Source organism: Salarias fasciatus, chromosome 12, assembly GCF_902148845.1.
Source record: "Salarias fasciatus chromosome 12, fSalaFa1.1, whole genome shotgun sequence".
Lineage (NCBI taxonomy): Eukaryota > Metazoa > Chordata > Actinopteri > Blenniiformes > Blenniidae > Salarias > Salarias fasciatus.
Window position 1 is genome coordinate 13,964,928 of NC_043756.1, and position 21,440 is coordinate 13,986,367.

The 21,440-nt window shown below is 44.5% G+C and overlaps 1 protein-coding gene across 2 annotated transcripts in view; it reads left to right on the forward strand.

Annotated features, from left to right (window-relative positions):
• The first annotated feature begins 1,626 nt into the window (after nucleotides 1-1,626).
• Nucleotides 1,627-21,440, forward strand: part of ap1b1 (adaptor related protein complex 1 subunit beta 1) — a 28,373-nt gene continuing 8,559 nt past the window's right edge. The window contains exons 1-22 of one of the 2 annotated variants that reach the window (XM_030104990.1): nucleotides 1,627-1,701; nucleotides 3,857-3,917; nucleotides 5,619-5,724; nucleotides 5,824-5,959; nucleotides 6,162-6,407; nucleotides 6,557-6,747; nucleotides 6,851-7,072; nucleotides 7,150-7,270; nucleotides 7,363-7,458; nucleotides 8,823-8,938; nucleotides 10,194-10,359; nucleotides 11,073-11,171; nucleotides 12,085-12,344; nucleotides 12,641-12,848; nucleotides 13,027-13,047; nucleotides 13,840-13,926; nucleotides 15,134-15,163; nucleotides 15,244-15,381; nucleotides 15,458-15,603; nucleotides 15,689-15,818; nucleotides 20,344-20,428; nucleotides 20,961-21,047. In XM_030104990.1, the coding sequence (XP_029960850.1) occupies nucleotides 3,881-3,917; nucleotides 5,619-5,724; nucleotides 5,824-5,959; nucleotides 6,162-6,407; nucleotides 6,557-6,747; nucleotides 6,851-7,072; nucleotides 7,150-7,270; nucleotides 7,363-7,458; nucleotides 8,823-8,938; nucleotides 10,194-10,359; nucleotides 11,073-11,171; nucleotides 12,085-12,344; nucleotides 12,641-12,848; nucleotides 13,027-13,047; nucleotides 13,840-13,926; nucleotides 15,134-15,163; nucleotides 15,244-15,381; nucleotides 15,458-15,603; nucleotides 15,689-15,818; nucleotides 20,344-20,428; nucleotides 20,961-21,047 (2,728 nt within the window). In that variant the 5' untranslated portion in view covers nucleotides 1,627-1,701; nucleotides 3,857-3,880. Of the gene's footprint in view, nucleotides 1,702-1,871; nucleotides 1,995-3,856; nucleotides 3,918-5,618; nucleotides 5,725-5,823; nucleotides 5,960-6,161; nucleotides 6,408-6,556; nucleotides 6,748-6,850; nucleotides 7,073-7,149; nucleotides 7,271-7,362; nucleotides 7,459-8,822; nucleotides 8,939-10,193; nucleotides 10,360-11,072; nucleotides 11,172-12,084; nucleotides 12,345-12,640; nucleotides 12,849-13,026; nucleotides 13,048-13,839; nucleotides 13,927-15,133; nucleotides 15,164-15,243; nucleotides 15,382-15,457; nucleotides 15,604-15,688; nucleotides 15,819-20,343; nucleotides 20,429-20,960; nucleotides 21,048-21,440 lie in introns of those variants that run through there. The other variant, XM_030104989.1, reaches the window with a different exon arrangement.

Consider the following 21,440-nt stretch of genomic DNA (forward strand, 5'->3'; position numbering starts at 1 on the left):
TTTAAAGACCAGTTTTGACGAAGCGTGATTGTCCTGCACAACTCCTCCTTCGTCCCCAATCAGCGAAATCTGAATGTTTGTGACCAGACAATTTCTTGTTTGCTAATGTCATTTTCACTAAACCTTCAGTTCAGTGTACAGATTGCTTGACATCGTGGAATTTGTGTGTATGAAATAGCAATACTGCAAGATTTCACTCATTTTTTTTGAAGTTGAAAATGCTGTCAAGTTGTTCTTGTAATAAAAGTTTTCTTCTGAAATTTATGAAGCGGATCGGCCATTATTTTTTTGTGGAATTCATGTTCTAGCCATCCTGCATTGACTGTTTAAGAGAAGCCCAAACATGAATGTGGATCGAGTGTTATTCTTCATGCATGACATAGTTTACCGTGTTTTTGTGCTGAAACTGTCTGTCAGAGCAATTACCATTCATTGATTGATTGATTGATTGACTGTGAATGAAGGCAAAGTCAAACCTTGGACAGGTCACCATCTGTCGCTGTCACAGGACAAACTCAAAAACAGATACTCTCACATTCACTCATCTACTCAATTTATAGTCATTGTATCGCCTGTAATGTGTGTTTTTACAAATTGAATTACGTGGAAGTAAACTTAAGGTTTTTCACTTCAATATTTATTTAGAAGCATGTGGTTTTTTTGGGGTTTGATTTATTTGGTGCATTTTTGCTTGTTAAAATACCCTTCAAACTGATTAACCCTGAACTATAAAAACATCTTGTTAAAACTAGTTGGTTGGTTGTGAACTTAAATATATCGTTTTCCTTTTTTAAGAGGTTTAAATTCATTCAATGTGTTAATTCTGAGCTAGATCTCAGTTTCATGGGACTTTAACAGAAATAAAACAAGACCACAAAAGCAAGCAGATGACATTAAGGGAAAAACTCTTTATTAACAGGGGAAAGCCTGCAGAAACAGTTGGCAGCAGTCTGCTGCACAGGTCATGCTTTGGGACAGTAAGGTGAGATAATGACTTGATGGGGACAGAGAGCAACAACCAAGCAAATTAGTTTATAATAGCTGATCCACTAGTTACAGTGAGACACCATGTTATTGTCATGTAATGGGAAAAGTAGAAAAATGTAGTGTAATAAAAAAGGTTTTCCAAGTACACTGAAATGCCAAATAATGCAGTGTGACCTGATCCAGCACTATCAGCTTTAGAAAATAATAAAGATTAAGCCTGATCCAAAAAAATGATGGTGGACCAGAGTATTGTGTTACACTCCAAATGCTTTGAAAGCGGATTTTGAGTTCCTGAGATTAAAATAAAAAACAACAGTTTGGCATCCAAAAAAGGGAATACAATTAAACAAGGAAACTGAGGAGGGTTGGGGTTGAAAAAAGAGGCCCAACTCAGCCTTTTAGCACTCTTGATCCAGAAATGAGCAACTGAGAATGATATGTGATTAGTGTGTAGTCACTGTGTGGGTTGTCTCATTCAGAATTTTGTAGATGGAATGTTGCCTCGTGCATCCACGTAGTAATGTCAGAGCTGAAGGGTGCATGTGATCCTTCTTCATAAAGTTCTAGGGCTGCTTTTATGTGCTTCCTGAGCTGATATCCAGCCCATCTGAATGAAAGCTGACTCCACACTCCTCTGCTTGTTTTGTGCAAAGACGGAAGTAAATCAAGTGGGAGGGGACGAAGGCCATCACAGCTCCTACTACGCCTGTCACGGTAAGATGTTTGGGATTTTCTCTCCAGATTCCGTGTGCGGCGAGGTTAATTTTAACTCCTGAAGGTACGCTAATTCTTTGGGTAAGGTCTGAATTAGGCCAATAGATTAAGAGCTTAACCATCCCCGGCAAAGGCTTCCTTAAAGCCCTGCTTAGAAGGTCATGTCTCAGCCGTGCTAGCAGGAGAAGTGGCCACTGACAGGCACACTGCAGCGGACTGCTAGCCTTTAGCTACACTCTCATTCATCCGCCGTAACCACCGCAAACATGCAGGAATGGGCGAATCAGTTATGCGTGAGTAATTGAACGGACAGCAACAATAGTAACACTGTTTTTCGGGAATAATTTTAGCAGCTTTATGTCAAATTTGCCTGGACTCTGTTTACTCGAGCCTGCTATGCTAACGTCATTGTTGCCCGATGCTAGCCAGTTAGCCAGCGTTTCTTCTGTGGCAAAGTTGTTCGAATTAGTTGACGAAATTTTGTGTGAATTATATACATGCTTAGTTAGAAAACTATAAACGTGAAGAAAGTTAAATTATCGGCTTGACACGATAACAGTGCTGTTTATAACATAATCGCACCTTATAGTTAGCTTTGACTAGCTTCGTGTTCGGCCGAGTTAATACGCGTCGTGTTTGCTAACTAGCTACAAGTTGACCCGTCTGCGGCGTGTTGACAACTACCCAAAAACTCAGTCCACAGTCAGCTGGGAGATGCGTCTAGTTGGACAGTGCAGGTTATCGCGACTATCACTGTAATAAAACTAATACCCGGCAGGCCCGAGCCTGAGCGTCGCTTCTCTGATAGCAACTGTGCATCTGCAAGTTTCACACAGCAAAAGTTTCCCTTAAAATGCTGCTGACAGCTTCTTCGTTATGTGCACACTTCATTGTTGATTTTTTTTTTTTAACTTATCTATTGACTAGCTGACTTTCTCGAACAATATTTAATCACAATTTTGGTCCTTGTGCAGAACTAGGCACTAGTCTGACTTTTGCTAGACTTTAAACTTGACTTGATAAATGTAGGAAGTCATATTTAAAAGCAGTCAAGGTCGACAGATTAAAAACACATTTCCAGTTTACCTGTGCTAAACTGTCTCACATCCCCAATCCATTATTCACATGTGTTTGTCTGTAGTGTGTGTGTGGGGGCAATGATTTCCATTGAACACCCCTGCAAAATAGGGCAGCCATATGTTCTGTACAGAGCCCTGCACAGTTCACAATTGGATTATATTCTGATCCTAAAAAATGTTGAATAATAGTGAAACAGCAACCATGCATGCATCTACCTAATCCTTGTAGTTGTGGAGTGTTGGAGACACCAAGGACAAAGTCTGTCACAGGACAAACATAGAGATACTTCCACAACTCAGGGTAATTATAGATGGTCTGTGGGAGGAGGCTGAAATTCTGAAAACATGCAAACTCCAAATTCCAAACAGAAAGGCCAACCTGAACTGTTCTTGCTACGAGGCAAATGTCCTAGCCTCTACACCATCATCTATACAGCCAAAGCATTATTCAGATTATCCACATAAAGGACTATAACAAGCTGAAGTGGGGGTGGGGTCATAAAATTCAATGTCACTTATGGTTCGTGGCGAGTTGTCTGTTGACCCACTATTCATAGCAGCTCTGATCAATAGATTAAAAGCTGAAAAGTGGTGTAGTAAACCTTTCCTGGTAGATGTGTGACTGTTCAATCTAAACCTTTTGTCGAGTTTCTTCTTTGACATTAAAGAAGTTCAAGTTTAGACAGTTATTACTTTATTCAAGGGCTGAAGTTTGTCTGCAGGATTTTTTTTTTAATTTGACAAAAACTTTTGCAAAGAGGCTCTATCAAGTGGAAAATGGCCAAAGAGGAAGACGAGTGGAAACATTTAAAGTTGGTTCAAGAACAAGTTGCTGGCACCATATGTGCTGACGAGGAATATTTATTTTTCAGGAGGAGGTACTAGTGTCTGATTGCTTTGCAAAATGTCTTGTTTTCCTTTCCGACATTGGATCATCAGATGGCTAGAAAAGGACAGGAATTCCTCTCATTTCCCTGTGCTTGCACTTCCTGTATTTCCTGTTGTTCTTGTGATGCTCCAAGTCAGGAAAAGATTTCCCACACATGCTTTTCTTTCTTTTTCTGTTGCTTTTGCAGGAGAATCGACAATTTGGATCCAAGATGACAGACTCCAAGTACTTCACCACGACCAAGAAAGGTCTGCTTTCTCCTTATTTATATTCAGCGTGCTTATTACCATGTGAAGAAACTGACAGCTCCAAATTTCATTGTAGGCTTCATCCAACATTGGCAACAAGTTGCATTAAACCAGTTTGTTGAATGACACTGGATGGTGTTCCAAAGTCTGTTTTAGAAAGTGTTAACTTGAAAATGTCTTTATAATTCACTGCAAATCACGATCGCAAAGCTTAACGTTATTTGCGTGTTTAACTTTTATGTTTGTGATGCCGAGTATGAACTGGTGGTTTCATACTGTGTGATTTTGATCTCGGGTGAAAAACGCACACATGGTTAAAATGTTGAAGTCTCCAATCGCGCATGTTGTGAGGTGGGTTCAGAGACAGCCATGGAAATCACAGACAGTCATTCCGGTCGTGGCTGTTGCTGCTGCCAATTCAGCTGACTGAATTCGTGAAGTCAGATTTAATATTGAATCCATCCATCTTTGATGTCTCCTTATCGGACTCTGGATCAGCTCAGCTGACCTCACACACGCTGGACATGAGTCATGACAGGACAAACGGAGAAGGAAAGACAATCACATTCAGATCTACTGGCGATTTGGACCCTGAGAAAACCGTCAGAGAGCATGCAAACTCTGGACTCAAACTGGGAACAATCTCTATTCAGCCCATTAAATCACTGTGCAACTTCCTGTTGAATGAAGTTTATGAACTCCATGTTGCACAGCGGAGAAAGTTAATGAAGCGGCTCAGACTGAAGGATGAAGTGTGTAAAATGTTAATCTGTTGTCTTTGTGCCGGTGTCGCTGCTGAAGCATCAAGGTAGAGCCATTGAGAGGTGGCCCTGAGATAAAGCTGTTGTGGCTCTCGTTGCATGTGTGTGTTCCTCTCACACCTCGAGGAACTGTTCCTCTGAGAAAGTCGGGGAAAAGTAAACAGACGCTCATAGGCGACAGAGCGCCGACTCCTCGTGATCGCCCGGGCTTACTGCAGACCTGATGGTGTGTTTCTGCTCAGTCTGCTGCTGAAGTCTTGAAGGAGATTGAATGTGATTAACGGTTTATGTTGGCTGGGAAACTCTTGAGTGAGTAGATTACAACTTAAGTCCCAAATTGACAGTGCACTCACAGTGTATGTTTTTTTTTTTTTTTGCTGTTTAATTTGTGTAAATAATGAATCTGCTCTGAAATGAAAACAGAGCTGAGTCTGTCCGAGTTTTCTGCGAGTCAGTGCAAACTTTGTAACCAAACAGTGAAGAATCTCCTTTGTCACCCTTCATGAAATTCCCACGGAGACTTGTTGCATGAAATAGTTGCAGTGAGCACAAGACGAAACATTTGCCTCCACATATAAGTAGTCAGTGATGCTTTCACTCATTGTTCAGTAAAAACAAGTGTTTTTGTACAGTTTTGGTGGCTGGTTTAACCACATTAATGTGGGGGTGCTTACTGTGCTGCTAGTTTTTAAATGACACTGCTGTGAAAGCATCCCTCACATTCTCAGATTGTGATTCTTCGCCCACAACTCCATGCCTTCACTCTCCACTCTTATCACAAAGTGCGGAGGATTTTCTTGACATGTACCTCCAGCAGATCGCAGTCCGTCGTCCAGTTTGTGGGCACTGCTGCTTTGTCTGTTTGTCAAAAGGATTACACGGTGAATGATTCCTTCTATTTCTTTTGTGTGTGTGTGTGTGTGTGTGCGTGCGGGCACAGGGGAGATCTTTGAGCTCAAGGCAGAGCTAAACAGTGATAAGAAAGAGAAGAAGAAGGAGGCTGTAAAGAAAGTCATTGCATCCATGACAGTGGGCAAGGATGTCAGGTAAGCCCGTGACGATGAAGCCCGACAGGTGGAATCGTGCAGTCGTTCGCTGTTTTACGTGTTGATGCTGCCGTCACATCCCAGTCTTCCCTCTGTCAGTGCGCTGTTCCCAGATGTTGTGAACTGCATGCAGACGGACAACCTGGAGCTGAAAAAGCTGGTCTACCTCTACCTGATGAACTACGCCAAGAGTCAGCCTGACATGGCTATCATGGCTGTTAACACCTTTGTCAAGGTAAAAATTACTCTCATCAGTATGTAGAAGCTGCGTGAAGTTAGGAATTTCTCAGTTAAGCTAATTAATCAATACAGTTTGTGATTATTAGAAGTGTAGTTCTTGCATTCTAGTAACTGTGACTCCAGGTGGCTTCAGTATTACTCTGTTCAAAAGTAGGTAGACACACAAACTGTCAAACCCACCATGCTCTGATTCCCAGGACTGTGAAGACCCCAACCCCCTCATCCGGGCCCTGGCTGTTCGCACGATGGGCTGCATCCGTGTGGACAAAATCACGGAGTACCTCTGTGAGCCACTGAGAAAATGTCTGAAGGACGAAGACCCGTACGTGAGGAAGACGGCCGCCGTGTGTGTGGCGAAGCTCCACGACATCAACGCCCAGCTGGTGGAGGATCAGGGCTTCTTGGATACCCTGAAAGACCTGATCTCAGACTCCAACCCCATGGTACGCCGGCTGAGCCTGCTCGATTTCTTCTCCGAGTGGCACAGCTGCCTTCAAGGTTTCATCTTGAAAGCTCAGAAGTGTTTTACATGATGCCATCAGTGTGTGATTAGATTTTTTTTCTGGGTGTTTGTCTCTCCTCCTGCCATTAGGTCGTAGCAAACGCAGTGGCGGCGCTGTCTGAGATAGCGGAGTCTCATCCCAACAGTAACCTGCTGGACCTCAACCCTCAGACCATAAACAAGTTGTTAACGGCTCTTAATGAGTGCACAGAGTGGGGACAGATTTTCATCCTGGACTGCCTGGCCAATTACACACCGCGTGATGACCGTGAGTCTCAAAGGTAACCAGTGTAATATTATGATCACTGTTTATTGTTCTGTGTGTCAGTTGACACCCCCCCCCCCAGTGGACGTGGTTTAATCTTGTGGTTTTCTATCCATCAGCATCTGTGAGCGTGTGACCCCACGGCTCTCCCACGCCAACTCCGCGGTGGTGCTGTCAGCCGTCAAGGTTCTAATGAAGTTCATGGAGATGCTGCCTAAAGATCTGGACTATTACGGCACTCTGCTGAAAAAGCTGGCCCCTCCACTGGTCACCCTCCTGTCTGCCGAGCCCGAGCTGCAATACGTGGCGCTCCGAAACATCAATCTCATCGTCCAGAGGCGGTCAGTGACAGATGAAGCCTTCTTCGCTCAATACGTCTGCATGAAATTCATGTTTGTTTGTTTTTTTTCTTTTTCAGCCCAGAGATCCTGAAACACGAAATGAAGGTTTTCTTTGTGAAGTACAATGATCCGATCTATGTGAAACTGGAGAAGCTGGACATCATGATTCGCCTGGCGTCCCAAGCCAACATTGCTCAGGTAACACACCCGCGTCAATAATTCACCGTCGGTCAGTTAAAAACATCCTGATTGAGACGATGTGTGTGACGAGGACGTCTGTCCCCGACCAGGTGCTGGCCGAGCTGAAGGAGTACGCCACTGAGGTGGACGTGGACTTTGTGCGTAAAGCGGTCCGGGCCATCGGCCGCTGTGCCATCAAAGTGGAGGTGGGCGGAGGCCGTTTGTTCAAATATTTGTGTCGGCGGCGGTGTAATGTGGGGAAAAACGAGTTTATATGTCCGTGTTGATCACTGTTTCTGAAACGCTGAAGCAGACAGTGTGAATGATTAAAATCCAGCAGTAAGGCTCTCTTTCAAACACAAGGTGGCTCTGTCATGACAGCGCTGTGTGTTAAAGGAATACTCCACCCAAAAAACGATTTGGCCTCATTTTCTACTCACCCTCATGCTGAGAAACACTCTGGAGCACTTTTTTGACGTTTCAAATGCAGTTGGAGATGTTTGGGGATTTTCGTTGTCAACAAACAGGGACCGACAGAGCCCGACAGAAAAAATGGTCCATAAAATCCAAAAAACGTTCCCATTTTCCTTCATACTGCTCGTCCGCTGTAATCCAAGTGTCCTGAGCGCGTAACGTCCATAATTAATTCTTAACGAGGTCATTTAGTACATTTTAAGAGCCCAAACAGGGCACTTTCATACAGCTCCATTGCATGTCTGCGCGCGCACCCTGAACTACGGAAGCCGCGGCAGACCAAGCCAGACGCTTGCGCGCTTTCAGCGACTACTTTTCTTAATTGCAAGCGTAGAAGAAGAAGTTCCGCTGTTTATATTCTGCTGTGAGTGACCGAGCTGTGGACAATCACAAAAGTGATTGGCTACTGTTTTAAAGCTTTGAATTCGGTGTCCTGCTGAAAGGGCACAAGCGTGTTGCTTGGTCTGCCGCGGCTTCCGTAGTTCAGGGTGCGCGCGCAGACATGCAATGGAGCTGTATGACAGCGCCCTGTTTGGGCGCTAAAAATGTACTAAATGACCTCGTTAAGAATTAATTATGGACGTTACGCGCTCAGGACACTTGGATTACAGCGGACGAGCAGTATGAAGGAAAATGGGAACGTTTTTTGGATTTTATGGACCATTTTTCCTGTCGGGCTCTGTCGGTCCCTGTTTGTTGACCACGAAAATCCCCAAACATCTCCAACTGCATTTGAATCGTCAAAAAAGTGCTCCAGAGTGTTTCTCAGCATGAGGGTGAGTAGAAAATGAGGCCAAATCGTTTTTTGGGTGGAGTATTCCTTTAAGAGCCTGCACTGATCAGCCATAACATTATGACCACTGACAGGTGAGGTGAATAACGCTGATTATCTCTTTATCATGCCAGCTGTCAGCTGATTGGGATAAATTATGCAGAAAGAAGCAGAAACCCACAATCTTATGAAACGGCAGCTCTTGTTGACTCTTCTCGATCTGCTGTAGTTAAAGTCTGTAAAAAGTGGTCCAAGGAAAGAAATTGCATCGCTGTTCTTTTTCCCCCCAGATCTTTCACAACATGTTTTCGTCTCTTTTGTCAGCAATCGGCTGAGCGCTGTGTCAGCACCCTGCTGGATCTCATCCAGACCAAGGTCAACTACGTGGTGCAGGAAGCCATTGTGGTCATCAAGGACATCTTCCGCAAGTACCCCAACAAGTGAGTTTCCTTTCTGCTCGAGTGAACAGTAGTACGGTACTTACTGCTTACTTATTTGCTCAGGGACTCGGGAGATCTGAGTTTAGTCCTAAACGTTATTGAATGTAGGATGTTGGGTCTGCGCTTCACTTGATGAATTGGTCACTTGTGAAAGCTGTGTTTGTTAAGGAGATAGACAATGGCATCACTTTGTTTCTTCATCAAGGTTTGTACAGACCCTCCGTTAGCAGTGTGTTTGTATGAATTAGGATTTTTCAACCTGAAGTCTGGGACCATGAAGGAGGGAAGCTTCTGTCATGATGTTGATGAATTCGATTTGATCATCTCAAAGAACTAAAGAGTAATAAATGGTTTAGAATCTAAATCAGGGCTGTATAAAAGAAGGAAAATCCCGACCCGTGCATCTCCTCAGGCTGCGGCTCAAAGTCTTTGCACAGCGCCTTCATCCGAAAAGAGGCACATTTACTTTGCTCAGGTCTTAATGGGTCAAGGTCTTCCGTGTGCCGTGAAGTAAAAGTGAACACGCTTCACTTATTGTTACCCGGGTTTTAATTTGTCAGAGTGAAGGCTCATTTAACCTCGAGGAAACTCTCCCGGCTGAACACGCTGCCTTCTCTGCATCCGGTGAGAGACCGTGCTGATTGGGCTGGAGCGTGAGTTCTGCTGCGGATCCAACAGAGTGGATTCATGTGCCAGACAGAAACCTCTCCCACTCAGCCTTAGACTCTCATCCCGGAGTCATGAGGCTCCAAGGGAGTTGCTTTGAAATGCTTCCAGCTCATCATGGCTCCTGCATTGAGCAATACGAGTCCATGCCCGGTTAAACTCCTGCTTTTCTCTATTAATTAGACATTTGGATCTTGACATATCTGGCTATAAAAACATCATATAAATGGATTTGGAATTTGCCAGGCTTTTCATGTAGACCAGAAATCCATCAGCCGCAGCTGAAGTCTTAATGTTTGGGTGTCTAGCCTGAGAGGGATCAAAACCAGAGTGAATAATGGCTCCACATTTGTCAGACTGCCAGAAAACATGCCTCCAATCTAATGCTAATTGCGTTATGCGTCTCCTTGTCATTTAAGTTGGCTGCTTTACAAGCTTGCTGTGCGGCAGTTATTCCTCCATCATTCATGTTGTCATTTTCATTTCTTGGCCCCTTTTGGATGAGATTAGATTCTACCTGAGAGGAGCTGTACTGAATCGCTTGATGCCATTGTTGAGCTTGTTTTCTCTCCCACCGCCTTGTTTTCAGGTACGAGAGTGTGATTGCCACACTGTGTGAAAACTTGGACTCCCTGGATGAGCCGGAGGCCCGTGCCGCCATGATCTGGATTGTGGGCGAGTACGCCGAGCGCATCGACAACGCCGACGAGCTGCTGGAGAGCTTTTTGGAGGGTTTCCACGATGAAAGCACTCAGGTGTGTTTAAGAAGTCTGCGGGAAGGCTATTTGAAAAAAAGTCCATATTTAACGGTCATCATTACCAGTTGCTCTGCAGTCAGAAACGATGAGTTCGCTCTGAAGCAGAAGGAGCTGCGTCGCACGCAAACACAGACGAGCTTCAGAGGACTGATCTGATTTAACTGTTTAATTATTTTCAAATGAGGAAATTACAGAATCAGAGGAGTGTAATATTTTGTTTTACTGTGACTAACCATGGTTAATGAGAAGACAGTCCAATAAGAGGATCAGTTTTTCTGTGTGGCTTAGAGGCGTGTTGTGTAGAAAAGCCAGCCTTTGCTCTGAAGAGCTTTCTCCACGGCTCACTGTGGGCTCCATCAAAGCTCTGTTAAACATTTCCCTCTTAAGTCACTGATCGATTTCCCCTATTGTTGCCTTGGAGAAGTTTTACTGATCATGAATACAGTCTTTGCAGGCAGGATGATATGCCTTATGAATAATAAACTCCCCTCTGTGCCTTTGTTTAATAAGTGCAGATTAAATTCATTGTGAAATTATTTACTGTTTGCAGGGAGCGGCATTCAGCATTGCTTCTGTTTCGTTGCTCACTGTTCATCGCAGAGCTTTGTGAAGCCCGTCATTTGGATGCATCGGTCGCTTTACGTAGACTGGATTGCATTTTGATGGTAGCAGCTGTAACGCCGGCGTCTGTGTCGCTCTGTGACCTGCAGGTGCAGCTCCAGCTTCTGACTGCAATCGTCAAGTTGTTCCTGAAAAAGCCCACAGAGACGCAGGAGCTGGTGCAGCAGGTGCTCAGCCTCGCCACGCAGGTGAGGAGAAACGCACCAGCGGTTCAGCTCATGCATCTTATTTTTAACCACAGCATCTCTGCCGTTCCCTGATCACCCGCCCTGTTTTGTCCGCCGCATTGAACCCTCCATCCCTGTCGTCCTCCTCTTAGCGTGCGCAGCTCGCTCCCATCAAACGGAGCCTCTTTCTGTCATATCGTATTTTTCCCCAAAGAGCTCTCTAATCTAATATTGTTCTAATATTCATTCATTTAAGAGACACTTCAGTATCAATGGTATTATTTGGCTCAACTTCCTAATGGCTGCAGTGATGTGAGTGTACTTCACTGCGCTGAAACTTAATTTTGTTTTAATCGTTTCAGGGTGTGAGCAGATTAGTTCACTTTAGAGAAGATATTCTGCGTGTTGGAGTCTGAAATGGAAATATAACCAGGGTGGCAATGGAGAGCTGTCTTTTTTTTATACCCATTTTGTTCTCATTTTGAAAATGCCTAAATACAAGCAACTTATGATAACAATCTGTCTGATTTGTCTAATTTGCAAGAATCATTACTGCAGAAATGTTTCGTTAACCAAGATAACATTTTTCTATTATTATTAGTTTTTTTTTTTTTAACCAGAAGCAGATTATAAGAAATCGAAAAGATGTAAATTTTATCCAAGAGTGTGTATTTAAGAGTTTTGTTCTTGTACAGTGCACAAAGCAAGCAGCAACAGACTATAAAACACTTTTTCTTTTTTTCTTTTTTCTTTTTTTTTTGCTGAGCTTGCTAGATAGATCATTGGAATTCTTTGAAACTCTGGAAATAATTTAAATTTCTATAACACTAACGCGTCAAGGCCGATACCAAAAAAAAGAAGTGTTTCGCATGAAATTCCTACGTATATCTAGTGTTCTTCATTCTCATCCTCTCGCTCTTGTTGCCCTTTGCAGGACTCTGATAACCCAGACCTCCGGGACCGCGGCTACATCTACTGGCGCCTGCTCTCCACAGACCCCGTGGCTGCCAAGGAGGTGGTTCTGGCCGAGAAGCCTCTGATCTCCGAGGAGACGGATCTGATCGAGCCCACGCTGCTGGAGGAGCTTATCTGCCACATTGGCACTCTGGCCTCTGTGTACCACAAGCCTCCCAGTGCCTTTGTGGAGGGCAGCCGCGGCGTTCAGCACAAGAGGCTCCCCGGCAGTGCCGGATCGTGAGTCATGCTCTTTATTTATTTGTTGATCCGCTGCAGGCAGAGGGGGTTGTTTACTTAAGTGGAGCCCGCATCTGAACTCTGCTATTATGTTCTCGATCAATGCTGCTGACTGACACCCTCAGCAGTGTGAGGTTGTGTGGATGTTTCTCTGTGCCCCCCCCCCCCCTCCCCGCATGCAGTTACTGTTATTCTCTCATATCGACAGGTTAACTGGCGTTGCAGTGATGTGAAAGTGACCATATTCGTCTGGTTTGCGAAATGATTTAATGCCGCTGGCTTTTCCCCTCTTCCAGTGGGGAGAGCGTCGAGAGCCCGGACGCCGGCTCCGCCGCCGCCGTCTCTGATGCGCCCCCTGCTGTGATCCCATCCCAAGGAGACCTCCTGGGAGATCTGCTCAACCTGGACCTGACGCCCCCCGCCACGACCGGGCCTCCCCCTCCTGCCTCCACTGGCATGCAGATGGGTGCTGTGGATCTTCTTGGAGGAGGCCTCGACAGCCTGGTACGTCTCTTTCATCGCCGCCGGTGTGTTTCTCAGCTTCTTGTTCATTTTTGTCGGAGCCTCAAGGTTAATGGGTAAAGTGGTGATTTATCTGTTTATTGCCTATTGTGGGTGCTTTTCTTTTTTTTGTCTTGACTGTTGTGTGTTCTTCTTTCTTTGTTCAATGCTGCACCTGCAGATGGGGGATGAGTCTGAGCCGGTAATTACCTGGAGGGGGGGGAGGGCGCATTTGAAAACCCTACTGGGGCATTATCGACGGTGAATTTAATTAGTGCCGCTGGATGTGTTCACACTTTGTAGGTTCAGTCAAACGCTGCCACTTTAACTCGTAAAATCAATGCCTACCAGCATCTTTCTGTATCGCCAAGATTATTAACGAGCTTTGAATATATTTATATGGCTTTTAATAGTGCAGCTACAATAAATGACTGGGTGTAGGCACACTGTTGATAGATTTCTCTCAGTCAAGAGTCGTAAATTGTATAAAAATCCACAGATTGTTGATCTTAGTAATAAACTTTGCCTGAAAAAAGGTCTTAAAATGTAGGTTCTGAACAAACTGCCATCAAATTTGATATAAAGTAGAATAATTTTCTTTTATGGAGCTTTTTATGTATGTATACATATAATTGAATTTTTTTTTTCAATTCTGATTTGGATTAATTTGAACAATAAGTCAGTTTAACTAGCTACATTTTTACAGCATCGTTAAAACATTGTGATTATAAAGAAGAATTGTTTTCTGTTATATCACATTTGAATTTATCTCGCTGTGCTCATTGAATGATCGTTCTGAAGTTTGACCTCGTCTGCGTTGGTTCGGCGGCAGGTGTGAACACATCCTCGCTGCAGCCTTTGTTCATCAGTCTGACATTTCCATTCATCATTGATCGTCTTTTGTTGTGCTGAAACGAGCAGGTGTCATCTGTTTAAGCCTTTTAAGTCCGTCTCTTATTTCTGGGCTCTGCGGTGTGTTTCATCTTCCAACCAGCCGCCCATTCCTCTGCGGACGGACACTCCTCAGTCACCTCAGCTCCCACCTCAGTCCCCATCGCCCCCAGATTACAGCCCCACTGAGGTTGGTCCGGAGGGGGACCCTGCTGGACCGCAGAAGGCCAGCAGCAGTTTAGACCCAGCACCCCGTCCCCTGATGTATCACTGTGCCCTGATTAGTCCTCCCCAGCAGCGATCCGTGCCTGTTCCTACTTTCCGTTGCACTCCTTTTGTTCTCCTGCTTCATGTAGACGAGTTTGTAGTGAAATTGTGAAGTTTTCACTGAAAATGCTGCACAGTAGTCGACTTCTGTTGCTCTGCGGGATCGTATTGGTAGCTTCACTTCATCGCCAACCTTTTCACGGCACAATTTCTCTCGACCAAGTGATTTTGTTAGACAGCTGTGGACAGTGACTGCTCACATAAAGGAGTGATTGTGAAGCACTGTTGGCTCTTTATGGCAGAAACCCAATAGCATCCACTCGTCACCGAAAGATGAGAGCCCAGGGGTGTCAAACATCTGGCCCAGCCACCGGGTGCTTTCTCACCTGTGTGTGAAAATCAACCAAAAAAATGCGTAAATTTTTGATTGTAAAACAATTAACTGCTGCTTGCAGTTTTCGTTCCTGGTGTTATGCCGTTTTAGCCAGAGTAAACAGCATGAAATCCAGTGCCGAGGTCTGAGCAGAGAGATCAATAATGCAGTGGGAAAAGCAAACCGCCGTGCTGCCGGTGAAGTAACTCGAACATCAAGGCCGAGCTGAGTGTTAGTTTGGGAAAACGTGCTTTCTGGAGGCTGCAGAGACTTTGTGCCCCGAGAATCAGCAGCAGCCTCAGAAACACTGTTGCAGAGAGGATTTCAGATCTTGTAACAGACATGGCAGATAAAATAAGTCGTTTGCTTTTAGATCCAACAAAACTGAACAAGAAACGGCGAATGGAGAACTTTGAACAAAATGCAGCGAAATGCATAATAAACAAGATTTATCATTAAAAAATGGCAAACTTTAAAGACGTTGACAGAAAACAAGAACAACCTGAACTTGTTCAGTTTTTGTGAGAAGATTTTTCATGATATTAATGTTGTCGTAGCATCTCTGCACTGCTTACTAGAGATCATATTGGGTTTTATGTGGCTACTGGAATGAAATGAGTTTGACACTCCTGCGTTAGACCTTCACCCCCCTACATCCTCCTCCTCCTCCTCCTCCTCCTCCTCACACCTCCCAGAATATTATATAACTTCGCTGCAGCTTCTGACATGTTTTTTCTTTTCTGTTTCTCCTGCTCAGCTTGGCGGAGACCTCGGAGGAAGTCCTGCTGTAAGTCGGACTTGTTTTTGGTTTGATTGGTCGATACAGGCTCACGGTAAATGTTTGACACGCCGCGTTGTTTCCTCCAGATGGGAGCTGGATTTGGGGCTCCTCCGGCTGCGATGCCAGCCTCTTTCACCGCCCCGGTCAGCGGCGGGCTGGATGACTTGTTTGACCTCGGAGGTGGCGTCGGGATGCCGATGGGATCCTACAGCCCCCCGAAAACTGTGAGTCCCGAGAACCAGATCAGAAAGCAGAACTAATGGAAGCGGATCAGAAGTTAATCGTTCTGCCTGTGCTCAGGTTTGGCTTCCAGCTATGAAGGCGAAGGGTCTGGAGATATCGGGCACTTTCGCCCGCCGTGCTGGGGTCATCCAGATGGAGATGACCCTCACCAATAAAGCCATGAGCGTCATGAGCGACTTTGCCATCCAGTTCAACAGAAACAGGTCCCTCCATCCTACCGACCACTGAAACTTCACATCTCTGCACACAGACACGTTTTGTAACGTCATTTGCTTTGCCGCTCTTCAGCTTTGGCCTCGCCCCAGCCGGTCCGCTCCAGGTCCTGACCCCCGTCAGCCCAAACCAGAGCATTGAAGTGACCCTTCCCCTCAACACCGGGGGACCCGTCATGAAGATGGAGCCACTCAACAATCTGCAGGTAGGTTTGGAGGCTTGTGAGTGTGAGCCACTTTGAATTTTTTCATCAACAGCAGTGAAGCCAGAAATCTGACACACAGCTGACATTCAGTGGTGGATAACGAGTTTCCTGTTGTAGAAAGAATCCTTTATTTGGCTCAGACTTTTCAGTTCCAAATAAGACTCAAAGCTGGAAGTATCTTAGCCTCTTAGTCATGTGGTGTTTTTTTTACTGTATATCCCACAGACGTGGCCGTCTCTCTGTACACCGCGTCCCAGAATTTTTACCATATGTCTTCACCGATTAGTAATGCATCCTCGCTGTCATTCAGCTATACTGTTGAATTCCCACGCTGCGAATAAAATGGGATTGGAACATAAAACAGACTTCAGAGGTGTTGTAAATAAAAGAGGCAGCAGAGGCTGGCCGGCTTTTGATCAGGGTGGGTCTCTTTTAACTGGGCGGGATGGTGGACGGACGCTGTGTGCAGCTGGACAGGGGAGATAAGAGTGTTAAGGAGGGAGGTGGAGGTGGGGGGGGGTCATTAGTGGCCTGACAACACATGGCTCCTTTGTTTCTCCCAGCCTTTGCAACCCTGCCAACCTTTTTTTTTTTTTTTTTTTTTTTTTTTTGTCTGCCTGAAGGGCAGCTTTGATGGGCGCTACTGTCAGGTTCGACAGACCCGGATATTTTACTGAGATGTTTCACATGAGCTTCGTCGTGTTGGGGCGCGATGTCGCTCAATATTAATCCCAGTAGTGTTTTGACTCTGGGAAATGGAACTCTGCACTTCCGTATTTCAGTCAGTTATGAAGAGGCTAATCACTATGATATAGCAGCAACACTTTCAGAAATGTGTTGCGACGTTATTGATCATTGGGTTTATTACTGTGGGAAGCCCAGCGATGTTTTAATGGCCCCCAAGAAAGAAGGAAAGAGCAACTCCATTATCGGTTAAAAAAAAGGCTTCGGTTTTATTTGATCGCTTCACTCTTTCAGGAGTCTCAAGAAGCTTTAAAAACTGTCAAATCCACCTATCTTTTCTCCCTCACACCCACACAAACTAATGGTGAAGGCTGCTGTGCAAGGTGTTGGACCTCCACCTTGTGGCGCAGCGTCTTGCCCAAGAGCGTTTTTGCAACACGGAAAAAGATTGAGTCTTTAAACTTTCAGCTGGAAGACGACTTGCTCTACCACCTGAGCCTGTGTTGCCTCATTATTAAACGCTTAAAGGCCGAGTCATTTGTCTCATTAAATATTTAACTTCACTGCGCAACCACTTCTGTTTCCCTGGAACTTGTGAAAAATGAATTCATCTGTCCTGCTGTAAGCGTGGCGCTCTGGGCAGATGAAACCGATCGTTTCAGGAACGGTTTTCTCTGAATTATTTATTTATTTTTCAAATGGTATTTGTTGTTTTTCTTTGCTTGGTGCATAAAATCTAAGAAAACTATGAAAATGACTTGATATTTTTCAGAGAACAATAAAATTCAGATGTGTGGTTTTAGTTAAATATCAGCAGATGACTCTTGGGTATTTAGTTTGGGGAAAATTGAATCTACATTCTTTCTATATACTCAGTATAATTATTTGTCAGATGCACGAATGACAGTTTTGAGAAGTAATTTAAAACTTAAAAATCTTTGTGAATTTGTCATTAAAGCTCTTCATGCATGACTCAAGTATTTAAATGAAGTCGGAGATGAAAAACAAACTACCAAAGGGATTTCTGTTTTAATATTTTACAAAAAACACTTTGGGAAAAAATGTCCTGTCATCCAAAGCTCTGACAAGTAGGAATGAAAGCAACACAAAGTTGCCTTTAATGCCACTTTAAAACTAAAGAAATGTCTCATAAAAAGATGATTTCGCCATTTCTGGGGATTTCAGCCTATTTAGAGAGCATAATGCCAGCGACCGTTCAGATTTGGTTCAGTTCAGGTTATTACTTGTCCCTGTAGGGCAGTTTGTTGTGCAGCAAAGTATGAAAAATAACTTAAATAATGCATGCATATACATTAATACAGAACATACTGGGCATGCAACATTTAAAAAGCCAAGAGACGGGGTTATAGTTTACTGAAACACCAGTAACAGTCAGTGACTCATCAGAAAGGTAGAATAGGTCGACTTCAGCAGCCTGTCAGCGATAAAGTCAAGATTGTTAAATTATGAACAGAGACTTGGATTGGTTTTTTTTTGACCTGGTGTTCAGGTTGGTAAAGCAGAGAAGAGAAGAGGTCAACGCAGATTCAAGATAGATAACTTTATTCGGGGAAATTCCCCTGCCACAGCAGCAGAAGTGTCTTCTGTCTGGTCTTTGATGGGTTTGTGACTGGTGTTTCATGGAGCTTCTATTTAAATCAATACTCACAGCTTTGGTTTTCTGTACATTGAGTTAAAAAAATAAATAACGCCATGCTACCAATTCATCACTGACAGGACCATTGAATGGTCATAAAGGAGACCGTTACTGAATCAGCAGCAGATTGATTACAAATCTGTTATCGTGGCAGCTGCAGCAATCATTGCCGCATAATACAGGAGTGTCCGTCATCTAGGAGAGAGGACACGACCCCGGTGAGACCCAGGGGAGCTTAGCGTGGTTTTTTGCTCCCTTGAAGATGTTTGGTGTAGCAACAGAACCGGGTAGAATATCTTTCCGTGCAAAACCCGGACTTTGAGTGAACTCATGAATGCACACAGGACAGGCGGCAGTGTCAGACTTCTCGGCCAGCTCACCTCTTAATAATAGAGCCCCAGTCAGCAAACATTCAGCATGGAGCGTAGCGTTGTTTGTACCGGCCGGCACTGCAGACAGGAATAAGACACCTGGATGATTTATTCATGAGTCACTCCTCTGGCTCGCTCCGTCTTTCTCTCAGCATCTCTTTGTGGCGCAGCCGATCACGATCAGACTGGTGTGTGTTTGAGCATCTGTTGGTGTGTTTCACTGTCCTGTTCCTCACCCTGCGGGGTTTATGGACTATAAGGCGCCAGAGGAAAAAACAGACTCATGAAATCAGTTTTTCTTCTCATTGAAACTTTTTCTTGGTGCTATTTTAGTTGATTTTATGACGTTTGACTTTTCATATCTGCTCCTTATTGTTTTCGTTTATTTTCAGCCTCTGCCAATCTTTATCTCCTTTGTTCTGTTTTTATCCTTTTTTTTATGAAGACGCTTCAGAGTGCTGTTTTTAGAAAGATAAATTTAGAGTCGAAGTGAAGTGTGTTGATGAAACCAAGAGCCTCATTCAGTGTAACACAGTACGTTTTTGTAATACAGTGAGTTAGTTCCTCTGATAAATATATATATATATATATGTTTTAAAAAAAAAAAGCGTACTTTAAAAGAAAACTACATATTTTCACATAAACTTGTGAGATATTTATTTCAAGACACCTTTAATATTCTAAATTGTGAGCAATGTGTCAGCTGTCGTAAGTCTACATTTTCCTTGGATGCACTGGAGCAGCGTTGAGTGTTCAAGGCAAAAGAACTTTCAGCCTCTCGTCATTTGTTAAATAAATGTAGCTCGGCTTCGGGTTTCCAGCCTCCTTGGCAGCACTGTGATGGAGGGCGACAAGGGTTGTTTTTCTAAGCCAAAAAAAGGCTTTTTCAGCATCAAATTATGAGGGAATGTTTCTGGAAAAGACTTTGAAATGAGATGAGTTGTACACAGAGCACGATCGGGCTGCACAAAAGTCGCCACACTATCAGATGAGCAGTGCATCAAGCTTTGTTCTCAGGCAAATGGAAAAGCCACCTCAGTGTGAATACAGAATTCACTCAGTAGAAAGATCAGGACGCCAATCTTATCAAAACAAGGGAGTTTAGTGACGCTCGTGGAAGATATGAAGTGTCTCAGGAGGGTAATCAAGGCAGGAACAGCAACGCTGCTGTTGCTGATTGAAAAATGACTTAAACAGTTCCAGATCTGTGGCAGCGACGGCAAGATGTACGTAAGATTATGAGCAGGGGTCTATGACCACCTGCCTGAAACTGGAGAAATCTTTCTGTCATGTTCTCCAGAGACGAGCGTCTTCATTTGGCCGCTTCGTGGAGAAAATAAAGCAGCAGTAGAATAATGAGGCATTTATTGAGGCTCTTAAGAAGAATTTTAAAAAAGTAATTTCTTAATTCAGCTACATTGCCTACTTACATTTGAATACGGGTTGAACAAACTTGTGGATTTCGAGTGCTGCTGTCAAGTGGAAAAGATGGTACATGAAGTACTCGGACATTTATCTTTACTTGGAAAAAAACAACAAAAAACAAGTTTACTGTGGCTGAGGTTTGAATGTGAGAGGAATTCAGAACAGGAGTACTGTCCTCAGAGCTTCGGGCTTTATCATTGATCAGTGTGTGCGTGCACGAGAGTGAAATTCCCTAAAGATTACTGCTCATTTGTTTAGTAAACAGCAGCATAAAGCGGCCGTGGCCGTCCTCAAAGAGCTCTTAAAATGTAATTACTGATGTATTGCTTCTTGTTTGTCCTCCCGTTGTTCTCCTCTGCTCCCTCCTCGGATCTAATCTCCCTCACAGGTGGCCGTAAAGAACAACATCGACGTGTTCTACTTCAGCTGTCAGTACCCCATCAGCATGCTGTTTGTGGAGGACGGCAAGATGGGTGAGTGAGCGCTCCTCAGATAAATCTCTCCACTTAGGAGTCCCAGAGGCCTCGGCGGCGGCAGCCACAGACGCGTACATCGCCGCGTTGGTTTGGAGTGTCGCCGTTGTGACTGTAGCAAAGCGCGTGAAGTGTTGGTTGCCATCGTCTTATGCGTCACTCCACCTGCCTGAACTCGCTCACATCTGCGCAGGGACCACACAGTCACTCCCATCGGACACGGCCATTGGAGTTTTCTTCCCCCCCCCCCGTGCTTGTTTTGTTTGTGCTGGCGTTTGATTCATTGTGTGAAAGCATGTCGGCGTCTCTCCCCGCGGAGCGCTCTGATGGGCCGAGCAGCAGGACAGCTGCCAGAGGCTGCGAGCTCGTGCTCCGGAGCCGGAGCCCCAGCAGGAGCCTTTGTTGTCTCGAGTGAAATCGAACCACACGCTTACAACTTGGACATTTTTACTTTGCTCCACTTTACAGAAGTCGTGTTTGTTGACAACTCTGTGTTTGCGAAACATCGCTGATCGAATGTCTTCGTCCACAGAGCGACAAGTCTTCCTCGCCACATGGAAAGACATTCCTAACGACAACGAGTCGCAGTTCCAGATAAAGGAGTGTCATCTCAGCTCAGGTGAGAAGCGTGGATACACACATCACATTGCAGGCACGTCTGTGTGCGGAAATAGACCGGCGGAGCTGTGGCTCAACCTCAGAATCAGATCGTCGTTAATGAAGCAAATTGTATTTGATGAGAACTCATCAGCTGCACGTCCCTATTTATGTGTGATAATTCAGTTTTACACAAGTGTGCGAGCAGCTGAACTGGAGGAGAATCCGTAATGACGGCTTAATGGAGATTTCCCCCCGCAGATTAAATTTCTTCCTCATGAACAAAGAGGGGAGTATTTCACATCCTGCTGGGGCGCAACAGCAAAACCAAGACTGAGGAGAAAAGTTAATTCCAAATTAGTGACTGTATCTTTGCTGCAGCGACGGCCTGCAGTGAAATGAATTGGATGACAAG